The sequence below is a fragment of the Notechis scutatus genome, chromosome 1 (assembly GCF_049901735.1).
Source record: "Notechis scutatus isolate UNSWTSFEM ecotype Mainland chromosome 1, rNotScu1.2, whole genome shotgun sequence".
In the NCBI taxonomy this organism is placed as follows: Eukaryota; Metazoa; Chordata; class Lepidosauria; order Squamata; family Elapidae; genus Notechis; species Notechis scutatus.
In genome coordinates this window covers 276,896,522-276,924,357 of record NC_142009.1, presented here as the reverse complement: position 1 = coordinate 276,924,357, position 27,836 = coordinate 276,896,522, and the positions used below count along the sequence as shown (strand labels likewise).

Here is a 27,836-nt window from a genome sequence, read left to right as displayed (position 1 = left end):
CTAACGGCAAGGGAAATGGGACTCTATCCTCGCAAGAGTTCTCAGTTGGGTCGAACGCGGGTGGCCAGTCGAAGAAACCCCCGCCACTTTTGCACCGTTCAAACACCGGCAAACGGAACTATTTTCCCAGAAGGGCTGCATCCTATGGGGAGATAGAGTCGTCGTACCAGAGAGACTACAGCGACTCGTGTTGCAAACCCTGCACGAAGGACATCCGGGCATCATCCGCATGAAGGCTCTCGCTTGAAGCTACGCGTGGTGGCCAGGCATCGATAAACAAATTGAAGCCTGGGTAACCACGTGTAGAAACTGCCAAGAAGTCAGCAACGCCCCACCGAGAGCAATTCCCACCGAATGGGAAACTCCTCGAGGCCCGTGGTCCCGCATCCACATTGATTTCGCGGGACCCACTAAAGGACACACTTTTCTCCTAACCGTGGATGCTTACTCCAACTGGCTCGAAATCCACAAGATGAAAAGCACAACTACTGACTCCGTTATTAAAAAACTAGATAGATTATTTGCAACACATGGGTTTCTGGACGTTCTAGTTTCCGACAACGGACCCCAGTTCACTGCTCTCACCTTCAAACAATACTTGGCGGACCGGGGCATCCGCCATGCCTTAACTTCGCCGGCTCACCCTGCTGCAAACGGTAGGGTGGAACGGATGGTCCAATTCGTTAAAAAGACACTACAAAAAATGGATCCGGGTGACATTGACACTAGATTGAACAAAATACTCTTACTACAACACATTACCCCCCACAGTGTCACCAACAAGACTCCAGCCGAACTTTTAATGGGGCGGAAGCTTCGCTCCCACCTCGACCGATTACACCCGTCTTATTCGCCAGAGAAACCTTGTGGATCCAGCGGAATGTATCGCCAATTCAAGGTAGGCGACTTGGTCTACGCCAAAAACCTTTCCGGCGAACCGTTGTGGGTCCCAGCCATCGTACTCTACCTCACTGGCCCTAGATCTTACTGCCTTAAGACGACAGATGGCAAGATATGGAAACGCCACATAGATCAACTTCGATCTCGTTTACAACCCAATATCCGTGACCCCCCGGACTTCCAAACTCAAGGGGGAGGGAATACCAAGGGGGACGAAGGCCGTATAGACGATGACGTAATCGAGGACAGACGGCCGCTAAACCGAGTACTCGCGCCACCTGAAGAAGGTCCGGGATCGGGGGCATCCTCCCCACAGAGGAACACCGTAGTGGAAACATGCCCGCCCGATCCAGGAATGGATGTAAGGGACCCTGATAGTATCGAAAACAAAACCGCGGAATCAACCCCGTGCGAAGACGAGCCTTGCGTTCCGCCGGGACCGAACTTTAAACAAAAACCGGTGGAACAGCGAAAATCGAATAGGCAGATAAAACAACCTGCATACCTGCGCGATTACGTCACCACGGCTGTCAAACGGAACCCAGGGCGGAGGGGTGTTGTGAACTAAAGAAATGTAATTAATAAAGATTCATTTGCATAGCAGGATCGTAATCCTGCTCTTCCTATTGGCCCATATAATGGCAAGTTATGATTGGTTCATTCCGAGCAATCTGATTGGCTATTAGCGGACCGAGTCCCATTGGACGAGGTTCAAACCCTATAACAACATCCATTGGTCATCCGGATAGCAGTTCACTCTATAAAAGGGCGGCTGCTATCCGGGTTTTTTTTGTCTCTGTTATGCTTGTGAATAAAGAGCTGAAGTTCACGGTTTACAGTCTGGTCTCCGTTCATTAAACCCATGCCTCAAACTTAACACCCCTCCCCTTTGAATAGTAACAGAGAGTTTGTTAAAGCTTTACTCACATTTTTTTCACATTTTACCTCCCTAGCCTCTGTATAGCTAAGTTCCCACTTACTCTTCATCATTTTTACTTTTAATTTACTGTTACTATTCAACAATTGTATTAAATGTCAAGTACTGCTGTGTTCCACTGTACTAACCCAGCATCTTATAGATTAGATCAGGAGTTTGACTGGGGCCCACGGGCTGGATGCATTATGCGCAGGCCATGCCCACCCCAAGCTCCACAAAGATCTGTCACATGATGGCAACGTGACACGGCAAGTTTGAAACCTGTGGATTAGATCAAAGGATGGTCTCCAGTTCTTTTTGTGACCTTACCTGATTAAATTTTGAAGTTGCTGGAGGTGGGCCAAATTACATTTCACCTTTATATAAGCTATCAGTTGATAGGTTCAGGCAAGGTAAAATCCCACCATCCAGTTGAAAGCTATCTGTGTCAAAATATGGACACTGCTGGAAAGAAATAAGGATGCTTCTCTCCAAACTGGTCTCAGACCAAATGGGTTGCTAGTCTTAGAAAAGAAAGCATTGGCAGTAACCTGTGCAGTTGCTATCTAGGGCAGTGATCCCCAACCTTTTTTATGGCGCGGCCCGGTACCGACATCAGCTGGGCACCGCCATCTTGTTTTGATGAAAAAGTGCTTCCGGTGAGCTTTCTACCCGGAAAAGCTCACCGGAAGCACTTTTTCATCAAAACAAGATGGCGGCGCCCAGCAAGCCAGCGGCCCGGTAGGACTTGTTCCACGGACCGGGACCGGTCCACGGACCGGTGGTTGGGGACCCCTGATCTAGGGCACATCATGGCTGACTTGATGTTAACAGAATAGAATAGCATCTGTTAACAGAAGAAATTAAGAAGAAGAAATTAAGCCAGATTGTAGCAGCTGCTTACTGCTCATGCACAGCCCCTACAGAGGAGATTTTCAGCAGCAAAGCTTATAAGATAAAGAGTAATACAGAAGTATTATAAGTTGAAGTGGGAAGTAGCAAACAATGCATTTTCTAATCAACAGATTCCGGACCCAGAATTTTAATCAGGGACCTACATTAAGCAATAGAAAAAAGCATTCATTATCAAAGAAGAAGAGGGCCAGCTAATCAAAACTGCATTTTCACAAGCCGTAGCAGTAAAATATCATTCAACTCCTCAGCCATTCCTTCTGACTCATACAAACCACAAAACATTTTTCTGTAATGAAAGGAGATGAATTAAATAGCTGGAACACACAAGGAAATGAATATTTCCATCTTAGCAAAAAGAAAATTAAGCTTTCTCCCAGCTCTCTTTCCTCTCTTCCTATTCCTTCCACTTCCTTCCTCCAAATCTTCAGACTTCAGACTCTTTGCCTGATTAATTAATTGGAACTGTCAGGGATCTCCAAAATCTCTCTTGGCAAAGGAGGATGTAATTTTATTACAGAAAGCTGCTGGGTTTCTCCAAAATGTAATTGAATTAGAAGAGATGAATAAACGGCCTTCTTCTCTGAAGGAAAACAATACAGCTCATAGAAATTCAGGGAGCATCAGTGAACCTGAATGTTTTTTAGAATATCATCTTATTGATGTATTCTGGTATATTTAAAATAAACATGCTGTCTTACTTGTACAGCAGCCTGTTCTAATCAGATGTATGCCAATCAGGTGGATCTATAGTGAGATATTATATCCTATCTAAGGAGAACTAAATTTGAAGTTGAAAGAAAGATTGGAGTTGGAAGGGCATATTTGACATTAATAACGGAAAATATTTGTAGCTCAGGGTTGAAATGAAGGGTCCTTGGTCCACTCTGAGGTTGGTTGTTTTCTTGCAGATGTTTCATTACCCAAACTATGTAACATCATCACTGCTCACTGATGATGTTACCTTGTTTGGGTAACGAAATATTTGGAGGAAAACAACAAAGCTTAGAGAGGACCAAGGACCTCCCGTATTTGATATTAGTTCACTATTTAGATTTAAAAGAAAGGTTTAACTGGATAAGAAAAACCATGTTACAAATACCAAGTTTAAAATTGTGTTGTGTGGCAATGAGGGACATTTATTGCTAAGATTTATAAATTGTTGTTGACACTGAATTTCGAAAATGAATATGTTAAACATTGTATGAACCAATGGGCAAATAATTTTGGTGATAATGTAATGATTGAGCAATGGAAAAACAGGTGGACTAATGGATTGAAATTTCACTGAATAATAATTTGAAAGGATTTTTTTTAATAAGATGACACATTGTTGGTATTTAACATCTGAGAAATTGTGGAAAATGTATATTGAAAATGCAACTGCTAAGGAGAATACTTTTTATCATCTCTGATAGATTTATGACAAAAAATACTGGGACCAGATTTTTAGTTTAATTCAGAGGATTCTTAAAATAAATATAAAATTGTATATGTTGACAGCGGTGAGAATCTTATATGTACAAAAATGTAAAAACACACTAATTCCCACAGTGGATGAATTGAACTGAAATGTTATTAAATGTAAAATAAAATGTTGAAGTTGTATATATTTTTTATTTCGTAAAATACTTGGAGATAATTGCATCTCTCTCTCTCTCTCTCTCTCTCTCTCTCTCTCTCTCTCTCTCTCTCTCTCTCTCTCTCTCTCTCTCTCTCTTATTTTCCTTAATTTTATAACTTCTGTTTATTTTTGTATGTTTATAATGTAACTTATAATAAAATTAAAAACCCAGCATCCTGTTTATATTCCACTCTTTTTTTTTCTTTTCACTGTAGAGTTGCTTCATGCACAGAAAAAGGGGAGAAATTCCAAAGGTTGGGAAGAATCGAAGATTGTGCCCACTGCACAGAATAACTTTTACAGTATTTCCTTGGTTCAGTTCAGCTTCTTGTGCAGTGCAAACACAGGGTGGAGATTTGGGGAGGCCTTACATGCAGAAGGATCAGGAAGTACAGCAGTAAGGCAGAAGAGATGTCTCTAGTGGGCTAGGGTTATGGAGTCCGTTTTTCATGGTATGGGGGATTTCCCTTCCCCTTTTCTCTGACAGTAATACAGCCATTTCCTACCAAATTATCATTCAATAGGTTGCCCCAAGAAGGTGAGGCAACTGGACTTCAGTTTTCCTTGAAGACATTTTGCTTCTCATCCAAGAAGCTTCTTCAGTTCTGAGAAGTGAAACGTCTTCAAAGAAAAACCGGAAAGTTCAGTTGACTTTTGAAAAAACAAACAAACCACCTTTGGTACAACCATGACTTGGATGACTGAGAATCTCCATAGACATTCAATAGGTTGCTGCCATATTTCAGTGGCGCATAATGTTGGTATGTACTAGCTATGGACTATGAATATACATTATTTTGCTAATTAAAATATTACCACAGAAGAGACATCCAGATTTCAAGAGGGAAAAAAAATGGGGTTGCTATTTAATATTTTTTTATTGTGGCAATTATCTCCAATGACATTTCACATATGTTAGATTTAGAAAAGGCTTATGGGGAAAAAGTTCTACGTAGCAGTAATAATTGCTTGCTTTTATACCCTCAGAACATAGCACTTCCTTAATTAAAAATAACTCACCATTAGAGAGGCAATCCAGACCAAAAGTCATGTTGTCCACAGCAATATCAGCTTGTGAATTCCAACCCCAATTAGCGAGGAGCTCCAGATGAAAGCTTTTGTTTTTTTAACAAAACATATTGGGAGAGCAAAAGAAGAAGTATTTAAAAAAAAATTAACCTACAGAATAGAAGTCAATTAATAAATATGTAAACGAACAATTTCAAAAAATGCGTAAGGATGATAACTAAAACAGGAGGTGTAAAAAAATGATAAGGGTGCTCCTTACTTTAGTGCATTTTATAGTTCCATGAAAACAAATAGACTGAGTTTTTGAAATAAACCTGCCAAAATTGTCTGTTACAACAGAACCAATTAAGAGTCATGTGGCATTTTAAGGACTAACATCTTAAAATTGTAAGCCGCCCAGAGTTACCCTGTGCTAACATGGGCCGCCAATAAATTTTACAAATAATATTAATAATAAAATAATTATTATGGAAGCTGATGGTAATCTGTGTGGATCGCATATTTTAGAATTCCTAGCTAGTGTATCCCTTTAAATATTAAACAGGACTGTGCCCAATTAGGGGATGTATTTAGCTGCTATGGCTATAAAGCCAAGTTTTCCATTTAAAAAAAAAAGCAGCATTCCTGTTAGTTTATTTGTGCTATGAAAGGCGGGCCCCCAAGTCTGGTATCCCAGCTGTCCAACTTAAATAACAATTACGTGACTTCTAAATTTTAATTAACATGGATTCAGAGGTGATCTGGACTATGTCACATATGAGGTCAAACTCCCCAAACCCTCTCTTCCTAGATAGGATGATTGCAGTACATATTTTGGGGAATTGAGAGAAACCAGGAAGTCAACACTAAGGCAGAAAGAAATGAGACTAGACTAGACTAGACTAGACTAGACTAGACTAGACTAGACTAGACTAGAATAGAATAGAATAGAATAGAATAGAATAGAATAGAATACTTTATTGGCCAAGTGTGAGTGGACACACAAGGAATTTGTCTTGGTGTAAATACTCTTAGTATACATAAAGGAAAAGATACATTCGTCAAGAGTCAAGAATCATAAGGTACGACACTTAATGATAGTCACAGGGTACAATAAGCAATCAAATCATACTAGGAAACAGTCAATATAAATCGTAAGGATACAAGCGACAAAGTTACAGTCATACTGACACAAGTGGGAGGGGATGGGTGATAATGAGTGATGAGAAGATTAATAGTAATAGTAATGCAGACTTAGTAAATACTTGGACAGTGTTGAGGGAATTATTTGTTTAGCAGAGTGATGGCTTTCAGGAAAAAACTGTTCTTGTGTCTAGTTGTTCTGGTGTGCAGTGCTCTATAGTGTCGTTTTGAAGGAAGGAGTTGAAAAAGTTTATGTCCAGGATGTGACGGGTCTGTAAATATTTTCACAGCCCTCTTTTTGACTAGTGCAGTTTACAGGCCCTCGATTGAAGACAGGTTGGTAGTAATTGTTTTTTCTGCAGTCCTAATTATCCTCTGAAGTCTGTGTCCGTCCTGTTGGGTTGCAGAAGCAAACCAGACAGTTATAGAGGTGCAGATGACAGACTCAATAATTCCTCTATAGAACTGTATCAGCAGGTCCTTGGGCAGTTTGAGCTTTCTGAGTTGGCGCAGAAAGAACATTCTTTCTTGTGCTTTTTTGATGACGTTTTTGATGTTAGGTGTCCATTTTAGGTCATGTGATATAGTAGAACCTAGAAATTTGAAGGTCTCTACTGTTGATACTGTGTTGTCTAGTATTGTAAGAGGTGGTAGTATGGGAGGGTTTCTTCTAAAGTCTACCACCATTTCTACGGTTTTGAGTGTGTTCAGTTCTAGATTGTTCCGGTTACACCACAAGGCAAGTTGTATAACCTCCAATCTGTGTGTGGATTTGTCATTGTCTCAAATGAGACCAATTATTCTTCTCCAGCCCCTATTTATAGTGGGATTTCAGAAATAGGGAATTTCTAGATGACTATTAGAATCTGTTTCTAGACTTTTTCTGTATGGGAATAGAGAAGTTGGTAATTTAAGACTGGGTTAAAACCCTTTAATTTGTTTTGTTTGAGTACTGCTAACTCAGTTAATATTAAGCTCTTTTATCTATGCATGAATATAATAATTTATATTGTGAATAATTTATATTGAAATTCTCCTTTTTGAAACTCTTAAATCTAAACTGGGGCATCAGCTTTTTCACCAAGCCAGTTTAAGTCTGTATTGTGATCTGTAAAAAATGCATTTATTTTTATATACTCTATATTCAATCCCTTTTTGTTTTTGAGTAACCTTCTAGGAGAGTAATTTTGAAATCTCTATTCTTCTATATTATGGGCTCAGTCCTGCTGCTACAATGCGGGAGAGCTAAAGTATACACCTTAAACTCCAATACTGTAGCTGTATGCAGCTTCAGTGAGATTATTGTTTCCAAAACTGTAATGTTTAATAGAAGCATAAATGAGAAATGATATGACTAGAAAGTGAATGTTATATTCTAAATAGGTTTAAATCAGATTACCTTATTTTTTTTGTCTTGGACCCCTCAAGAATATTTTGAAGCACAATTCCCACTATGTCTCTCAAAAGCCCAGTGGGCCTTGTTTGGTGTTTAAAAATAATAATTCAAAGTGATAGAAGAAGAGAAGAAAAGAATGGGAAAAAAAAGCAATACAAAGTACAAGAAAGAAAAGAAAAAAAAAGAAAAGAGATTGATTTTTTTTTTAAAAGAAGCACCTCCTGATTTTCCTTGCAACAAGTACAGACAAATTAATAATTTCCAACCTCCTGTGAAATTATGTACGTGGCTCACTTCTCATAACAAGGTCTTTCTTGTCCATTTAACATCCAAAACTCATTCTCATTTCTGTCTAGTGTCAGCAAAAAGCCCATAAAAGGTTTCCAGAATTCTACAAAAGTATTTCTTATTTTATCCCTGGTCAAACAAGTCAACTTTATATTTCTTTTGGGGGAATAGGGATGGAAGGAATGTCTAACAATCTTAATCTTTAATTCATAAAGTTGCTGTTGTAAGGTTGAATCCCCATTCAGACTTTATTTCTTGCATCTAAAACATGTATTTAAGGTTTTAGAAAATCTCTTTTGTAAATACAAAATAAATTCTTGCTCAAACTCTTTTGCATCTTTTGATTTGTCATTTGTATTTCCATTCTGTCATCTTTATCTTACCATTCTCAATTTCTTTATTTTCCAATATTACTCTATCAGGTAGAATGTGTTATCTCCTCTTTATCCTGACTATCCATAAATTCTGCCATATTATTATCTGTTGTTGTCATCGTCATCAGCAATTCAGTTGTGTCCAATCCTCAGCCACTCAATGGATCAGCACTTTCCAAGCCCCTCTTTCTACCGCCTCCATCAGATCCGCCATGGTCATCCCAGTGTCTGTCATGCCCTTGTTAGAGTCAGACTCTGAGGGAGAGGAGGAACAGCTGACAGGAAATGGAGCAGGGGTGGGATTCTACCGTTTCTGTCCAGCTCTGTAGAACCAGTAGCTCTGAAGAGCAGCAGACACAGGAACGGTTCTATGTCTGCTGCTGTTTTGGCCCACCCACCTGCCCGGGCTCTTACCTGACCTTTATTTCCTGCTTTTTCAACCTCAGCTGCTTTGCTCAGTACAGCTGCGGTTGAAAAAGCAGGAAAAAAGTGCTTTTTCAACTGCTGTGCACCCCCGCGCAGCGCTGGTCAGTTGTCTAGGCAGCAAGCTGATGACGATTCACACGCGTGCAAATCGTAAATCACTGAACCGGTAGTTACACCGGCCAGATCCCACCCCTGGAATGGAGGTGTGGCTCTGGAGGTTGTGGAGGAGGCTGGGGAAGGGCAGAGGCCGGCTGGGCAGTCAGAGGAAGAACCGGGCCCATCCCCTCTTCATCCTAGGACACGCAGGAAGGAAGGGAGAAGGCAACAACTTGGCTTACAAGAGAGGAAGCGGCCATGATCCCCCTCATTGGTTGCAGGTGGAGAGAATAGTATGTAAGAGAGATGATGAAGGCACAGCATTGTCAGAAGCAAAGCGTGTGTTATTTTGGGCTGAAGTTATCTTGGTTGGCATCCTTCCAACAGGCTGTGCCTTGTTATCTCCTTGAAGTTGGTAATTACTTATCCTGGTCCGTTGTGGAATTTCCTTCATTGTAGTTTGTTTTAGGTTTTTATTTCACCTCTATCTGCTCATTAAGTTTGAACTGTATTGCTTTCTTTTAAAGACTATTTTTGAATGCGTTTTATCTCCAACTGAGAATTATTGAACAGAGGGGCCAAGTTGGAGGCATTAAAGCACATTTATTTACGTTTTGGAGTTTGTTACGTTTGTGTTACACTCTGGGTCATCACAGTGTCATCCTTTACAGCAGGTGTCTCCAACCTTGGCAACTTTAAGACTTGTGGACTTTAACTCCCATAATTTGCTGGCTGAGAAATTCTGGGAGTTGAAGTCCACAAGTCTTTAAAGTTGCCAAGGTTGGAAACCCTTGCTTTATGGTGTCCTGCCAGTAGGTACCAGGACAGTGTGTTCTCCTTTTTCTGCTGATCGTTCCCAGTATGATTGACTTTTCGAATGAGTCAGCTCTCATGATATCAACAATGTATGACAGTCTCTGTTTGACGATCTTGGCTTCAAGGAATATTTTTGTTGAGGTTCGGACTTTGTTCATTATTTTTGCAGTCATGGGTTGTGTAATCAGTAATCAGTAATCAGTTCAAAGGCATCTACCCTTCTCCGTCTGCCTTTTTTCAGAGTCCAAGTTTCGCAACCATAAATAGCAATTGGAAAAATTATTGCATCAACTAATCTGCATTTGGTCATGAGGCTGATTTCTTTACTTTTCCAAAAGTTATTTATGCCGGACATTGCAGTTCTTCCAAGCGCTATATGTCTTCTAATATCAGGGATGCAGACATGACTTTGGTGGATTTTAGAGCCCAGGAAGTTGAATTCCCTTACTGTTTTCACTTTCATCTTTGACTCTCAGGATTAGCCACTCCAGATCCTCCTTGCTTTCCATGAACAGTATTGCATCATCTACATATAGGAGGTTGTTGATATACTACTACTGATTTTAACTCCAGTGATAGATTCCTCCATATATGCATTTCTCATAAATATTTATGTGTGCATGTTGAATAGTTTACGTGTAGGTGACAGGATGCAACCTTGCCAATTGCTTTTTCCAATTCTGAACTATTTTGTGTCTCCATATTCTATTCCAACTCATCCAGTCATTATACTCTAATCAGGCAGCCACTTTTAAGAATAGATTTTTTTAAAAAATGGGCATGAAATTTTATTCATCAGGTAGCTTTTTAAACTTGTTTGGAAGATCTCTTTTAGCTGTAAAATAATTGCAAATCCAAGGATGATTAGAAAATGAAGTGGTAAAACCCTGTGACCTTAAAGGCTCTACCATGATTGCTTCCTCATTTCCCAGTGCCTAGATCCACAGGACAACCACTATATTGTGGCTACCTTGTGTGGAGTAACTGTCCAGACCACAAGTGGGTGATCTCTCATCTTCTCCTTATCTGGTGGTCTTATCCACTGGTCTGAGCTTTTTGCCAGCCTGTCAATTGTCACCCCTGTGTCTCTGATCTTTTGGAATAGAATAGAATTCTTTATTAGCCATGTGATTGGACACACAAGGAATTTGTCTTGATGCAAATGCTCTCAGTGTACATAAAAGAAAAGATACATTCATCAAGAGTCAAGAATCATCAGGTACAACACTTAATAATAGTCAAAGAGTACAATAAGCAATCAAATCATACTGGGAAACTGTCAATAAGATTTAGTTCACTATTTTCCTTACCTGGAAGACCAAGTGAGGCTTTTGAACATGAAAAAGTTATGTACTTTTGTATTATAGGCTCCAAAAAGGAGATAAATATAGTGATATGTGAACAGTGGGAGATAAGTTCCTTTGCAAAAGGTACGTTACACTTTCTCACTAAACAAGTGAACAATGACAACATTTTGCTTCTAGCAACAACATTATATATCCAATCAGCACAGCAGCAGGAAAAACACAGAGTAGGCCTTGTTGCTATGGCAACACTTTCCTTCACTACTTATATCAGTTTTAGAATAGGACAATAATTATTACAATAGGGTTGCACTTGGCACTGTGGAGTTGCATTTTGTTGGCTACATAGTGTCATGACATTCTTTCTCTCTCATATGCAACCCATGATCTCCAATTAGTTACAATAGTGGTAATACAACTTCTTTTCAAAAGAACTGAATAAGCATAAAGAGCAGTTGATTGCAACAATCACAGAAAATAGACCAGTGTTTAGTGTGTATATATTTGTGCAGACAGAGATTCATCAGCAACAAACAGCGGAATTCAGGACTTCTTCAAACATTCAGAATTTGGTCTGGAGTAGAGAAGAATTCCAGGAGCTGTAGAAGTTTATTTTCTATTTGAGGAGGACTTTTATAAGTGTTATAGCATATTTAATGAAGGTGATGACAAGGCCCTTCCATGCTGCTACCTAGAAAACTACATAGAAGTGTCCATTGAAATCCCCACGACCAAGTTCAACTTGAAAGGTTTATTTTACTCAATGGTCAATCCATAACAATTGGTTGACAGTTACATCTTTCACTTTGGTTTCCTTTTCAGCCTTGTCTCTCAATTCATACCCTAGTATTCAATTAAAAGACTGCTGGCTCTTCTTCAACACCACTTCCTTTCAATAACACTTAGTATTCTCTTCAGAATACTATGCTTAAAACCCCATCCCAAAGCCATTACATGTCATTTTGGGTTGTGTCTTTGTGTGTATTTCTCTCTCCTTCTCTATCTCTCTCTCTCTCCCCCTCCCTCCCTCCCTTCCTTTCTCTCCTACGCCTCTTCAATCCTCACTAAGCCTAAGAAAATGTCCACATTACCACACTCCTCATTCACCAAACTTTCAGAAGCAATTAAAGACAATCCAAGTCTTCACTTCTGCTGACTTGAAATACTAATGAACAAAAATGAACTGTGCTGAAGTTCTGTGGTAAAAGATACCTCACTTCCACTGCAGACAAAAGATAAGAGAGAAAGTAACTCCTTCTCTCCAGCAGCGTGATACTTTAAAGACAAGTTCTTCCAGTGCTACAAAGAACTAATTTTCACCTTTGCTTGCTTTGTCTGGGCTATTGATGTGTGCGTATGTGTAAGTTAGCATTTCTCCTAGGACTTGAAGTTCAGCAATATGTGAGGCAAGTATTATTTTCTGTGCAGAAATTAAGCACAACCTCCACTATTAACTCCACAAACCCCAGCTTAGTGACAGTTTAAAATCCCAGCACAACTAAGTGAGAAATAAATTGTTCATATTGTAGGACCCAGAAGTCTAGGGTTTCTTTCAAATTTGGGGCAGTATCCTTGGGATAATGTCTTAAGAACATGTATTATATGTTCTTATTCAATTTCCTTCTCCATCCTGTATTATGTCCTTACACGCTAAAATCCTTAAAGCAAAATGTGTTTGGAAAAGTATCTTGCACATTGATGGTACAATGTAGGGCAGGGGTTTTCAAAGTTTGCAATAACTTGACTCTATAAAATGAATGTATGTGCCTTCCCCATTAATAAAATTAAAGACTACACTAAGGGTAAGAATAAGGACGGAATAAACATACACTTTACTTTTAATAATTTAAACGTAATCTTATATATACAATTAAAATGGGAGTTTACATGATAAAATAAACATATTAATGGAAATGAGAAAAAAACAAACCAAGATAATTCAAAACCACAAATTTTTTTTGGAAGAATGCCCTTGCTTCCTTTTTTATTCATCACTAAAATCAGGATTTCATTTTGAAGATTTCATTTTGTGGTTTACAAAATCAAGAGGGGAGTGGGGCATGGAGAAGGAAACAAAATAGTGTTTAATTAATTAGACTCCGTGGGTTCCTTGGTGTTCTCTGAGCTTGGTGGTTTAATTACAGTTGTTTCATTACCAAACCAGGTAACATTATCTGTGCATCATCAAACCACCAAGCTCAGAGGACACCAAGGATTCCAGAGTTCAACCCTGAGTTGTAAGTATTTTCTTCTATTGGTAATTAGAAGCTTTTGATTGTTCCTAAAATTCTGCAGGTGGCAAAATGATGGTAGACTTATGTAGCTTTTGATGCTCTGTCTGCTACCATACAGTAGGTGCTTTAAGTCAGAACCTATCTTTTCTTTCTCTTCCAGTGTGGCCCTTGTAAATCTCACCTTTCTTCCCATTTGCAATTTCCTCCTCTGTCCTTCTTCCCAGCCCTCCCTCCTCCCCTCAGCAGAATAAGAGATAGAACTTTGTATATATGCTTTGTGAGATAAATATGGTCTTTAGAAGAAAAAAAAAACAAAGAACACCCAGGTTTCATATTGGGCTATGCAATAGCATACTTTTGTGACAAATTATTAAGTTTGCTTGGAGGATTCGGGAGGAATGTCTAGGAATCCTCCATCTATTGTCTCTTAATCCCCCTTAAAAGTCACAAGCCACAAGCTAAGAAATGCACAGGTAATGATAGTAATGATGAATATTCCCAATGCTATAGTTACCTGTTCTGAAGGCTTGGCATTTCCAAAGTTATGAGAAACCAATGATCGCTCCAACTCCCTGATTTTTCCCATATCTGTAGTGCCACACTGCCATTGGTTGCTCCTTCATCTTCTTGTACCATGAATGAAATGGTGCCATTGTAATTGCCAAAAACATATGCTGAGAATTGGACCTAAAGTGAAGATAAAGTGATGAAACAGAGAAAAACTGTATATGAGGTCCTTTATAAGTACTGTATTTGAGGACTATAACCTTGGTTCACAGATATAAAAGTTTTATATCCAGAGGGGTCCTGTTATGAGCTTCATAAAAATAATATCACACAACTTCCTGGGAATGAATCACATGAAGATGAGAAATATATATAAAAAAAATCTTGACTCAAGCATTAGAACATTCATTAGTCAGATGCTTCTCTGCCTTTATGATTTTTATCACATATAAACTGAAGCCAAACTTTCTGGTTTTGAAAAGGATAGTTTTCTGGTCTTACAAAAGATAAAGCTAGCCAGAAAGGATATCCACTACTGCAGCCATATGGAGGAAGCAATGCATGAGCTGATACATTTACAGGAAACTGTGCAAAATGCTCTGTTTCCTTTAACGTGGGCAGAAATGAAAAGTTCTTGAAAAAAATGGTATTTATTTGCCAGGCCAATGCATGTAATTTTTGATCCGGAGTGAAGGCAACCTTATCACCATCATATATCAGAGAAGAACTTAATGAAAAAGTGTCAGCATATAATTAATTACAATATAATAAATTAATTAAATGTATATGCCACCCATGTCACTGTCGGGAAAGTTGGGGCATAAAAGATAAAAAAAGATAACACGTTTTATGATGGTTTTAACTTCCATGGATTAAAATCTCCTTCATCAGATCAGATGCATGAAACATTACAGCTGATCAATTGCAATAATCATCATCAATCTACATAGATACAAGAGAGAAAAAAATGTCTGCCTTTCAATATATGTGTATTCATAGTCCTTAACGTACAACCATTTGTTTAATCACCATTCAAAGTTACTACAGCACTGTAAAAAAGTGACTTGGGACCACCGTTGCCATTTCCTCAGTCAAGTGATCAAACATTGGGTGCCTGGTAACTGACATGATTTTCTGATGGTTGCAGCACCCCAAGATTCTGGGGTTGTCATCTGCAACCTTCCTAGGGAGCTTCTAACAAGCAAAGTCTTATTATGTGGTGTTTTTTCTAATGTTTTTTCTAACTCCTTAAGTTAGAAAAACTCCTTAAGTTATCTAGTAGTTTAGATTGTTCTCCTTTTATTTCCTTGTATCTACGTGTATTATATGAAATTGCTAAGCTCCTGATGTATGCTTTAGTCGTGTCCCACAAGTTTGGAATGGATGTTTGTTGTTTTTTATTTTCTTTCAGAAAGAACTCCAATTCTTTTTCCATCATCTTGACACATTCTTTTTCTTTTAGGATCTCCTTATTTAGCATCCATCTTCTGCTCTTTTTCAATCCTTTCCAAATTATTTTAATAGGATTATGGTCACCCTGTGTGTTAGCTTCAATTTCTATTTCTTTTATATTACGCTTTGTCCATAACATATCCAATCTTGATCATGATGTGTGTGGTACTGAATAATAGATATATTGTTTTTTTGTCTGGATTGTCTGCTTTAAATGATAGTCGGCCATTCACCCAAAGCCAAGCCGTGCTAAAAGCCCCCAATACACAAAACACAATGTTGCCAGTCAATCAAGACAAAAAAACGCTACAAAACAGACAGAAGATATTAGAAACACCAATCAAGCAGAACACAGCAAACTCCAAGACCAATAAACACAGACCAAGACTCCCAACCAATCAAGATGAAGGAAAAAAAACATTCTAACAAAGCACGAGGCTGGGATCAAATTTAAAACAGAAACGGCTGCAAAAGCCTGACACACAGACTAACCCAATACACAAGCCTGATGATGGCAGATGAGATTCTGCCGAAACATCACTACAACTTTAAAAGCACAACTATAATGACGTGGGACAAAGCTGAATACCATACATACATACATACATACATACATACATACATACATACATACATACATACATGATAATTACTTATACAGCTTTTTGGTAAGTCTTTCCATTTGAGAGGAGGATGAAGTAAACAAGGTGATAGAATTGAATAACTGGGCTTGTATAAAGAGAGAATTGGTTAAATTACAGCAATGAGAGAAAGCTCCTATTTCTGATTCTTTGTATCACTTTCATATGGCAGAAGTAGGCAAAGGCTTAATAAGCTAATCTATGAATATGCCTTTTGTCTGTCCTTGTGCTCCCTTTGGTTGTTTCTTTCTTCAGAGCAAGAGCAAAGAAATCCAGACATCTCTTATCACAGTTACTCATTTCATCCAAGCTGAGAAACTATGGTAACTAGCTTTAGAACAAATCAGGGTATTATGCACAAATTTAAAGCCGATCTAATATCCTGCTATTTCTACGCTTCTTAATCAGACCTTGCTAATTCAAATGAAAGGGGTCTCTATTTTGTCAGCTCACTCCGGAATAAAGTTCCGGGAGGAAAAATGTCTTTTTCATACCAGAGTTGAATGTGCTGTTATTCAATCATCCCACCTTCCCAACTTTGATTATAACACCAAGGTAACCCAAAGCCTGCTTGAAGAGAAGTTTGATTCTAATACCTGCAACTATTTCCTTCTTTCGTATAATAATTCATGATATGATCGTTGGCCACAGGAAAAAAAAAATGGGGAGTAGAGGTGTGCAAACTGTTTTACTTTGAAACTTTTCAACTTCAAAGAGGCTGTTCTAAGTAGAGTTTTGTTTCATGGCCCCCATAATCTTGGATCATGATTTGCAGGACAAAACAATGTTATTTCGAGCATCGGCACTTTTGGATGTTCCAGCTGTTCTGAAGGCTGTGATTAGGCTGTTATTTCATGGCTTGAGTTAGCTTCTTCCCAAACTTTTCCATGGTCATGCCCCAGTTGCTATTGCCTTAGGCTAGATCCGTGAAGGCGAACCTATGGCACGCATGCTGGAAGTGGCATGCAGAGCCATCTCCACCGGCACATGAGCCGTTGCCCCAAGAGTGGGTTTAGTGTGCAGGCGCCACCCACCCGCCAGCTGATTATTGGGTAGCTGCCATGCATGTGCGGGGGTGGGGACGCATGCAGGAGATGCATGCACTTGCGCAGAAATGGGAGGGCTGCAGGCACATGCACAGAAATGCACGGTGTGGGTGGGTGGGGGGGTCCCATGTGTATGCGCAGAGACATGTGGTGTGCACGCAGGGGTCGTGCACGCATGCGCAGGGGTGTGGGAGCCCCTGCATGCATAGCCCTTATGGGTGCTGGTACTCATGCGCGAACTTAGCCATCACTGGGCTAGATGGAATAATGTGCGGCCCAGAGAAGATTTGGGGTGCTAAGCAACAAACATTTGAGGTCACATGTTACAGCAGAGACATTCTGGATCCGAAGAAAGAAATAAATAAAAGCCAGGACTGCTGTGTCTGGAACTGGTTAACCTGTCTTGCTCTCTCATGCCACTCCTTTTCCTATCTTAGGAGTCATGCGTTATCTGCTATGCTGTAATTTAATTTTAAAAGCAGTTGAAAGGAAGGAAAGTGGAGACAAACATCCACAAGTGGGTTTTCATCCACTGGAAGAAATGAATCAGCAGAGGCAAGGACGTAAAACCTATTTTAATGCAGGGATGCTGAATCACCTGCTTAGCTGGAGGCAGAGGGCAAGCCACGCCGCCAACTTGTAACAGTGCACTTGCACTTAAGCAGAGTGAAGTGCCAGTTTAGAAAGTGGCCATCAGTAGGCGAATGCCAAAAAGGCATCAGAACTGATGTGAGGGTGCCTTTGGACCTTCAGCTCTTCAGAATGATGTCTGGATTCCAGCATCTCTTCTTAGCAGGTTGCTCCCCGATGACTCTTTCCAGGGCTCCCCTGGATACAGCTGGTGCATGATTTGGGGTTTCCCTGGACTTGGAGCTCTTGCTGAAGAAACAGATGGCTGGGGGTTGGGGGCTTTGCACACATTCATTTTATGCACCAACTGCATCCTTTCTTAGACGGGAGCCTTTGGTTATTTCCTGGTTAGATTGCTATAATGCAGTCTACAGCCCTTGAAGATCATCCAGAACACAGTTCTGGGTGCTCCACAGTTTCCCCACATTACAGGGCTTGTGCACTGATGGTTGGGGTGGCACCAGAGGTGATAATTCAGCAGGTTCTGACCAGTTCTGGAGAACTGGCAGCGGAAATTTTGAGCAGTTCAGAGAACTGGCAAATACCACCTCTGATTGGAGATTTTGCAGTATCCTTCCCCTGCCACGCCCACCAAGCCACGCCCACAAAACCGCTAGTAAAATTTTTTGAATCCCATCACTGGATGGCACAGGAACAAGAGAACATCTCCTGCTATATTCTCCTGGATCGTCAAGGCAATCTTGCTCTTTAATTTGTGAGGAATCTCAAATTTCACAATTAATTTGATTTTTTTTAAAATCAGAAAATTGAATCCAACAGTCAAATAAAATCATATGCTTGTTATTTTTTTAAATCAACTTGGACCTAGTTTCAAACTGGATTGGAGCTGATTGTACGCTGTTTCTATGGCATGTGCAGTGGTGGTCATTAGGTGTAAAACTGTTACTACAGAACTTTTGCACAGAATCATTTTGATACTCTTGAGTCTTAACCAAAATAAATATGAAAAAAGACACACACACACACACACACAAAATAGCCTGCAGATCATTAAAGTTACACACAAAAGTCTGCAAAGTGAAATTTAATTGTCTAAGGAAGAGGTTAAAGTACCTTATAAGATCCATTGGAAAGAATGGCTGGAAGATCAGAGCTGTATATCCGGGCAAGACCATCTGTGTGTTCACTATTGACATGCAGATACAAAAAACGACCTGGGGGAAAAAAATGGAACTAGATTTCAGTGGTATTTTGGGACTGAGCGATAGTAGAATTTACAGTATATTAGAACAAACATGATGATGTTTCACCAACATTATTTTATGATATTCTGGAAAGTTGAATATTTTACCATATCCTGAAAGCTAACATAAAATAAAAAGAATAAATAAGAGAGAGAACATAGGACAAAATGCAAAAGCAAAAGATAAAAAGAAATAATAAGAAAGAAACGTCTGATTTCTTTGTAGCAAATGACAAGTATTATTACAAAATGATGTCTTAATTTATAGTTACCAAAAAAAGCTCTATTTTTCTTTTGTCTATTTTTTCTTGATCGTCAAAACCATAGTTAATTTTCTGCCTCATGCAAAAAGTCTATAAGAAATTTCCAGTCAGGTATCAATGTAGATGTCTTTTCTCTAATCATAGAGGTGACTTCAGTCATTTTAGCAACCATTCCTTCATCATGGGTAATGATGCCACACATTTCCTCTTTTCATCACATAACAATCTTACTGAAATTGCCATACATAAAAACAAGGTTCCATCACCTTTTTCCCCAGCTGTTTATCCATTAGTCCCAGAATAAAAGCTTCTGGTTTCAATTGTACAATAATCTTTAAAATCTTTTAATACATGTCTACCAAACATGATAAAACACCCCTTCATGTTGTTCACATGTTCAATGTAAATTTGAAATCCCTTCATATATTTTAAACAATTTATCTGGTGACATATACTAATGATACATCATTTTATAAACATTCTCTTGAACTACCATTTTTTCATCTCCATATATTGATCAACCCAAAATTAACCCACCAAATCAGAAAAAAATTAAATATTAAATTGATAGTTTATCCTGAGTAATTTTAATATTTAATATTTATCTCGAAGTTCTGTCCATTTCCATTCCAATCTCCCTTCAAACACCATGGAGAAATCCATCAATCTCTCCATAAACTGTTTGTAGAACATCACTTTATCCTCATTTGAGACATAAATCCCCAACATCATAGTTTTGACCCCAAATAAACTAACTTCTAATCCACAAATCTATCATATTCATCCGCCAATACAAATTCTGGTTTTAGCTGGGAGTAAACATACAAAGTAACTCCATTCTTCTTTTTAATGTCTGCTGAAATATATTCTTCACTTAAACATTTTTAAGGCAAATATTTTACGCAAAATGGCTATCTCACAATCTCCCTTTGATCCAGAGAGTATTATGCAGTTTGGCATCAACTCTCTAGCAGCAATCTCAGCTGCAGTATTTCTATGCTCCTTTGGCGACATCTGCCCACCATGATTCATCGCCGGAAGTTCCATATTTTCCATATCACATATGATTTTATATATTTCAGTTTCCCTTTACCTAAATTTGCCCTAAAAAGAAACAAACTAAATGCTATACTTTTTCCTTGTTGGGAGTTACTCTGATGCCATGGCCAGGATACTCAAGGGAAGCTTGCAGGTATGTAAAAAAAATCATAGTCTTGTTAAAAAGCATAAGGAGAAGAGAACAAAGCTATCCATTTCTATGGGTCTCCTGGTGGGACCGGAAATGCACCAATCCCTTCCTCAATAAAGCATGTAGACAGATGTAGGCTGCACTTTCGCTGTCAAGGGGTTCGCTGGTCGTGAGTGTGCACATGCCACTTTGGGGCTGAAATGTAGTTTCAAACAGGCAGCTAATCGACTCAGGTAGCTCTGGTGAGTATAGCAGGGCAGTGAGGAACTCACCTGAGTAGCCTGGGCAGGGAAGAGTTAGTTATTTAGGGAAAGCATAGCACAAGGGCGGGTGGGCAGGCCCAGCCAGAGATCACACTTATGGGTTCGCTTGAACTTCGCCGACCATCCAGCAGCCGACCATTGCATGTAGAGAGTGGAATCCTTATTAGAACAAGGGAAGAATTGTAGAGGTCCATCTCCCTTTTTCCCTTCAAGAGAGTTATTCGAGAGTAGCTCTTAACAAAGATGAGGGAATTCTCCCCAATAAGGGTGGAAAATTCATCAGGGAGTGGGGAGCACTCTCACTTTCTCTCTATCACTACCATTTCACCCTCCCTACAGACTTCTAATGTGTTTCAAAATAAGTTTTTCATATGGATCTTCACCTTCTAGTCCATGGCTAAGAATTCATCTTTAATATCAGTTGCTTACAGAATGTAGATAATTTCAGTTTCAAAACAGATTTTATAGATCGCCTGATAGTATTCTCCTGAAACACACAATATGTTTCTCCTTAGGCCATTTTCTGATTTCATGCATAATGAGACTGTGTATGTTTTCCTTCACCGCTGCAAACTCTCTCAAGGCAGCACTGTGAATGTTCCTCTACAACAGATGTCACTCAGAATCATACAAGTTGTTCAACGTCTCAATAAATAAAAGAATCCCAAGTGGAGATGCTCTTCCAGCTAAAACAGAAGGTGAAGAATAAAGAATATACCTTCAGTGGCTTGGAAGGCAGATCCTCCAATCTGGTTTTCATGCGTCCTTGAAAAATCACTAATAGACCAGGAAGAATTTATATTTCCATCTATTGTCCAACCACAAGCACCTTCCTCAAAAGAACAATGTGCCCCTTCTATTAGGCTATCTGGAAAAAAGCAGTAATTTTTATAAGAAGCAAACAAACAGAAAGATCAGCAGAGTATTCTCTCTCTCTCTCTCTCTTCCGTGTGCTCGACTGCCCAGGACTCAAACCATGTGGTCCTTGTTACGTATGGAGAATAATGGAGACCAGACATCTGACCAGTGACTTCAACTCTTTAATAACAGTAAATAGAACAGAACAGAGCAAGGCTTATGGGCAGCAGTAACCCTTTATAGGGTTAGCTGCTACCTTATTAACCAATGAGATGAGCAACCAGTTCAAACTAATAACCAATAAGAATAGTCCAAATAGTGGCCAATCAGGGAATAGTTCTGGCCCAATCCAAAGTTGTTGTATATGGACCAATCAAGTGTGCATGTTTTCAAACCCTGATTTGCATTTAAGTTATTAACTTTTATTGATTCACAACAGTCCTGTCCACCATTAAACGATCTTTCCAAATAGCCTGCATGTTTCCAGTGTCTTTTTCCCCACTTGGAACTGAACCCAGATGGACTTTTCTTCCAACAGAGGTTGGTTTTCTCCTGGATTATTTCCTTCCATCACTTCTTGTCCTGCCTTCAGCCCCTGACAGGCTGAAGGAACAATCAATATTTTTTGTTTCTTTCTTGCTGAAGGTTTTGCAGGTTTAATAAAGAACAAAAGATTGGGCTTAATATTTTCTTTCTTACAATAGTTGACAAGTAAGAAGTCCCTTAAAGCAGGGGTCCCCAACCACCGGGCCGCGGACCGGTACCGGTCCGTGGAGCACTCTGTACCGGGCTGCAAAGAAAAAAAAAAAAAAAATGGCAGCTTTCTTCGCCTTCGGTGAATGCTGCTGGGATCAGGATCAAGGACACAAATGAAAGAAGGGGAGGGAGGAAGCAACCAAAGCCTGTCCTGCTCTCCGCTCAGCGGCTTCGGTTTCCTCCCGCCTTGTTCCTCTCTCAGTCGCTCTCTCGCTCCTCCACCAGCCCAGGAAGAAACTGCTTCAAAGAAGCCGGGTGGTGGTGCTTTCCTGTCGCCGCAGCTCCTCCGAGCGCCCGTTCACCCCACCCGCTGCCCGCGCAGTTCAATCCAGTGCTCCGTTCTGCCTGCCTGCCTGCCTTCGCTTCTGGTTGATTCGGAGCAGCTTCAGCTGAGAATAATAACTATTCGCCTCTTTTTATCAGCGAAGCTGCTCCGAAACAACCAGAAACGCAGGCAGGCAGGCAGGCAGAACGGAGCACTGGATTGAACAGCGCGGGCGGGCGGGTGGGGTGAACGGGCACTTCGGAGGAGGTGCGGCGACAGGAAAAGCACCCGGCTTCTTTGAAGCAGTTTCTTCCTGGGCTGGATGTTAAAGGTCCATCGTAGCTCTGAATGATCCCTAAACAAGGACTACAGGAGCTTCCTAGGGAAAACACACTGACTAAATGCTCCTCATTCAATTCCTGTTTTCACCAAACAGAGATAAGAGAAACATCTGCATGAAATTTTGTAGCTACACAGCTGGGCAAGATCTAGAACTAGAGAGACTGCAGTCAGGTGTCTTTAATGCTAGTTGTAGGGTAAACATAAAGTTTTGGGAATGGAAAATAGAATCTCTCCCCCCACCCCCCGGTCCTTGAAAAAGTGTTTCTGCTTGAAACTGGTCCCTGGTACAAAAAGGTTGGGGACCACTGCCTTAAAGAAAGAGACGGGCAGGTTCATATTTACCACAGAGGGATTCATCTTCTTTGTTTGGACAATCAGAATTGAAACTGCAAACTGCTAGGTGGCTGACACAGCCCTCTTGTGGGCAGGGGATAGGAGATCCTTTATTAAGGTTGAAAAGATCTTTATCTGAAGGGAAAACAAACAAACAAAAACATCAAATACCTAAATCAGTCTTCTCTGACTTGACTTTTAAAATCTAGCATAGTTGTGGCCTGGATTCTGTGATTATGATCTTTCTAGAATGAGTATCAGTTGGAGGAAGTCTGATAACGCTTTTTTAAAAATCATCCTCTGGATCTGCTCCAATTGTGCAATGGATTGAAACCCAAACTGAATTGCCTTCAGGCCAAGCTCATCTGAAGCTGTAAGTAGTAAAGAGAATGGGCCAATTTTTCAGGTTTAAGGGAAAATCCTTCCATGTTTCCAAACCTATATGAAGCTTTAGTACACTTTGTTTAATTTCCCATTGAAAACTAGTGGGAATATTCAGCAGTTTGGGCTGTGTAATGCTGGGAGAGCTTCATAACATCTGAAAATAGGGGCTAAGGGACCACATGTGGCTTAAAAGCCACAATTTGCTTACTCTGGTTAAGATATAAAACAGTAAATTTTAAATTGATAATAAAAGTTATTTTAAACTTATTTACTTCACAGCTTGTTACTGAATCTTAGGCCAGAAACAGTCAGTGGGATGCTTATCTTATCCAACAATCACATTTTTTTTCAAATGTGATTTCCTACATACCATGAAGGCAATTTTGAAGTTGCAATGATCCCAGTGCCAAAAACCCAGAATTCTTCTCATCACAACTTGAATAGATCAAAGTGATCTCAAAAGGTCTTTCCATTTGTCCAATTGAGCCTATTAGAATTTTCCATTTCACCCTGAAAATCAAAGCAGTTGACATGGTTAATAAATGTATTTATCTATAAAAAGCAGAAATGTATCCAAAGGATTTCATATGCCTTATCTCAAGTTATATTTTTACAACTGTGCAGCTTTGGTCAATTATGACAATGATTTACATGTTAGTAATAATATTTTTCTGTGATCTGAACCTGAGGTGCCCTCTTATACTGCTTATAAACTACTATGCCATTAAACAATATTGTCAGCTAGTGCATGAGAATCACTACTTTTACGTATTTTGCTTGACTAGTTATAATAGCACATATTGTGATACTCTACCAAATAAAGTAAGCATTAATTAAAACTGGTTTTCATTCATTTGTTTTTAATTTGTTTTTGATTTATTTTTAGTAGTTAAAACGGAGAACTACGGGAGCAACAGGCAAAAAAATAGATGAATAGTGGTACAATGAAGAAAATCTAGATATAGTATAGTGATTAAAATAAGTAAATGTGACAGATAAATGGATGGAAAGGGAAGGGAAGGGAAGGAAGGAAGGAAGAGGGAGAAAGGAGCCAAGGAAGGGGGGGGGGGTGAGAAGGAAATATATAGAAAAAATGAATTCATATAACTATGAATGATTATGTAATTAAATTTTGAAGCTTAAGATTGAACATAGACCATACTGAAACAGATTGCTTCATCTTCTAATTTTTAGAACACAGTCTTTTCAAAGATAGTTAACATATTCCTATCCTAGATCCATTCCTTAAAATCACAAGAATAAGTTACTTTGCATTTATTAAAATTATTTCATCTTGCCTCCGGCTCAATCAAGCCAAAGCTTTTCATGAGGAAACTAATTCCATATTCTTGGAATACAGTTCAACATCACAATTTCCTCCTTGAAATCTACAGTGTGAACAATATTTTTCTATGTATACAATATTTATGAAGATCAATAATGCAGATATAAATGATGACTGAGGAAATGACAAGTAAAAAAAGAAACAAGACAGTGCCCCAATCATCTGAAGAAATGTTCCCCATCTGGTGCCCTCCAAATGTGTTGGATATAACTTTCAGAATTCCTGATTGGCGTAGATAGTTGAGCTAGGAATTCCAGGATGTTTCCTGACTAGTGAATTATAGCCACATTCCAATGTCATTGAATGAGGCCAGTTATCGCCTTCTAATGCAGAGTAGTTTTATGGCAGTGATTGGTAGCTTTTCTACCAGCCTTTCTCCTACCAGCATCCCTCCACATTCTTTACAGTAAGAAGTGAACTCAACAGACTAGCAATCATTAGCATCAAACAACTACGTTGTACTCACTGTAGAGTACTGTAGTCTCCTAGCTAATGTAACATCACTGTATGCTAAATAAAATAAAACCAGTAAGAAAACCAGCCACCAACTAATGTAACAAGCAGGTGCTCCTTCCTTTTTCATCTCCCATCTCTTCCAAATTCCAACCAGCTGGAATATCTGGATTGTATGTTTGATATAGGGATGGGGAGATATATATCCCTATATCAAACATACAATATATGTGTATGTGTGTGTATGAATGGAAGGATTATATTTCTTTGCAGTAATTTGGTTGTTAACATTCTTTCTAAGAGCTGTTGAGACCATTTGGAGGTTAATACAAGCAATGGCTCTCAAAGAGAGTGCTAACAACCAGATGACTGCAAAGAAATATAATCCTTCCATCCCTCTCCCATATCCTGTCAGAACGTATTCTTCTAGCTCCCCACCAACCTATCACAACAGCTTCTTGGATGAGAAGCAAAACATTGTCTTCTTCCTCAAGGAAAAAAAAACAGTCCAGTGGCCTTTTGAAAAAATACATTTGAGACAATTATGACCTGGATGACTGAGAAACTCCACAGACATTTGAACACTAGAGGGAATCAGAAGGAATTAAAAATGACTATTAAAGAAGAACATTTACATTTGACTTTCTAATATAGAATGGAGCAAAACATCTTAACACTGAATATATTGAAGGATATTTTTGAACAATGGAGCCAGAAGTTAAGAATTTTAAGAATATCTGTCTCTGTAGATGGATTGTGTTTAAAAGATATTATAGAAGAGGAACACATTTTACAGGCAAGAGTGAGAGTGATTTGAAAGTGGGTTTGAAAATGGCAAGTTAAAAGATTGATGTGGGGAGGGGGAAATGCTACATTAGAAAATGAATGAAATGATGTTTTCATAATCAAGAGTGACCTAGATAACTTTCCAATATTGGATTTACAAAAGATATTTTTATAATGGAGTCTCTGAGGCTTCCTTAAACTTGGTTATTTGCTTGCAGATCTTTCATTACCCAACTAGGTAACATCATTAATGCCAGTGAGTGTGGGATTTTCTCCCCATTTATAGGCATTAATGTTGAAAGAATAGTCATTCTTCAGTGGACTTTTGCCTATATAAAACATATGAATGGGAGAAATTTGCCTAATCTCCACAGCATTCATTGCTTACAACAAAACACTGATAGATTTGAGGCATAAAGCCAAGCAAACAAGTCTGCCACAGTTTTTCAAGCCAGTTTGGGAGAGGAAATTGCCAACACCATCAACAGATCGTGAAAGCCAAAGTTGTGAAGTAGAACTGCCTGATGTTGATATGTCATCCTTGTTTTTTGTTTTTTTTGTAAATTTTATTGGTTTTTAAAGACAAACAAAACATAAAAACATCCAACTTTCTTCCATAAATGTACAAACAGTGTGTCGGTTGGTTCACAATTTTTTTGTGCATCCATTTCATAGTCTCAATTACAGTTACATTGCATAATAACTCATATTATCAATCAAAAATTGAATACCCTAGTATCATTATTAATCAATCATTTGACTATAATTTTGTTCATTCATACTTTGCGAGATAACTATAATTTACTTAGTTTATTTTATAACAATTCATATAATCCTCCCAAATCTATCCTAGAGACATTTTATAGATATAATAATAAAAAAAGAAAAGAAATACATCTTTATATATTCATTATTTTCTAAAATTCTACATATTTTAATATATTTTATTATCTAACCATTGATAGAAAAGGTCCCAAATTTTGTAAAATTGTTTATCCTCTTGTTCTCTAATTTCAAATGTCAATCTACTCATTTCAGCACATTCCAATATTTTCTTAATGGTTTCCTCCTGCGATGGTATTTTCTCATTATTACCAATTTTTAGCAAATACAATCCTAGCCGCTGTTAATACATTTACAATCAAATATTTTAAATCTTTACTGTATGTATCAGGTAAAATTCCCAATAAAAATATCTCTGGTTTCAAATCTATATGTTTTTTTGTCATTTTTTCCAACCACATGTGGATTTTAGTCCAGTATTTTCTAGCATCCGCACAAGTCCACCACATATGGTAGTATGAGCCAGGTATCTGATGACCAATATGTCATCCTTGTTGATGCATTCTAAAAAAAGGTTTCACCAACCTCTCCCTTGATTTTTGTGGGGCAAGTTAAGGTCAAGAAGTGTCTTTAAAGACAAATACACATAAAACTAGATTATGTATTGATCAGTTGATGAAATTGTGACCAGAGGCTTTCAGAATCCTATATGTGTATCTCCCCTAGGAGCAATTCTTCAGTATTTGCTTAATTCACTAATCGCAACAACTTCAAATAACATACCTACTACAAATAACAATATATATATTCGTTAATATATATTAACGAATGGTCTATTTTTGATGTTTTTCCGTTTTTGCCCTTAACACAACTTACATAACTACATTAGATCTTTCCAC

At 38.8% G+C, this 27,836-nt stretch overlaps 1 protein-coding gene across 2 annotated transcripts in view; it reads right to left on the bottom strand.

Annotated features, from left to right (window-relative positions):
• The window catches only part of LTK (leukocyte receptor tyrosine kinase), a 127,974-nt gene that overhangs the window by 56,744 nt on the left and 43,394 nt on the right, over positions 1-27,836 (bottom strand). For both annotated transcript variants that reach the window (XM_087951680.1, XM_087951681.1), the window contains 6 exons: positions 23,941-24,080; positions 23,196-23,321; positions 21,351-21,500; positions 18,788-18,888; positions 13,952-14,124; positions 5,373-5,467 (listed from right to left, as the gene is read on the bottom strand). In XM_087951680.1, coding sequence (XP_087807806.1) covers positions 5,373-5,467; positions 13,952-14,124; positions 18,788-18,888; positions 21,351-21,500; positions 23,196-23,321; positions 23,941-24,080 — 785 coding nt within the window. The remainder of the gene's footprint in view (positions 1-5,372; positions 5,468-13,951; positions 14,125-18,787; positions 18,889-21,350; positions 21,501-23,195; positions 23,322-23,940; positions 24,081-27,836) is intronic.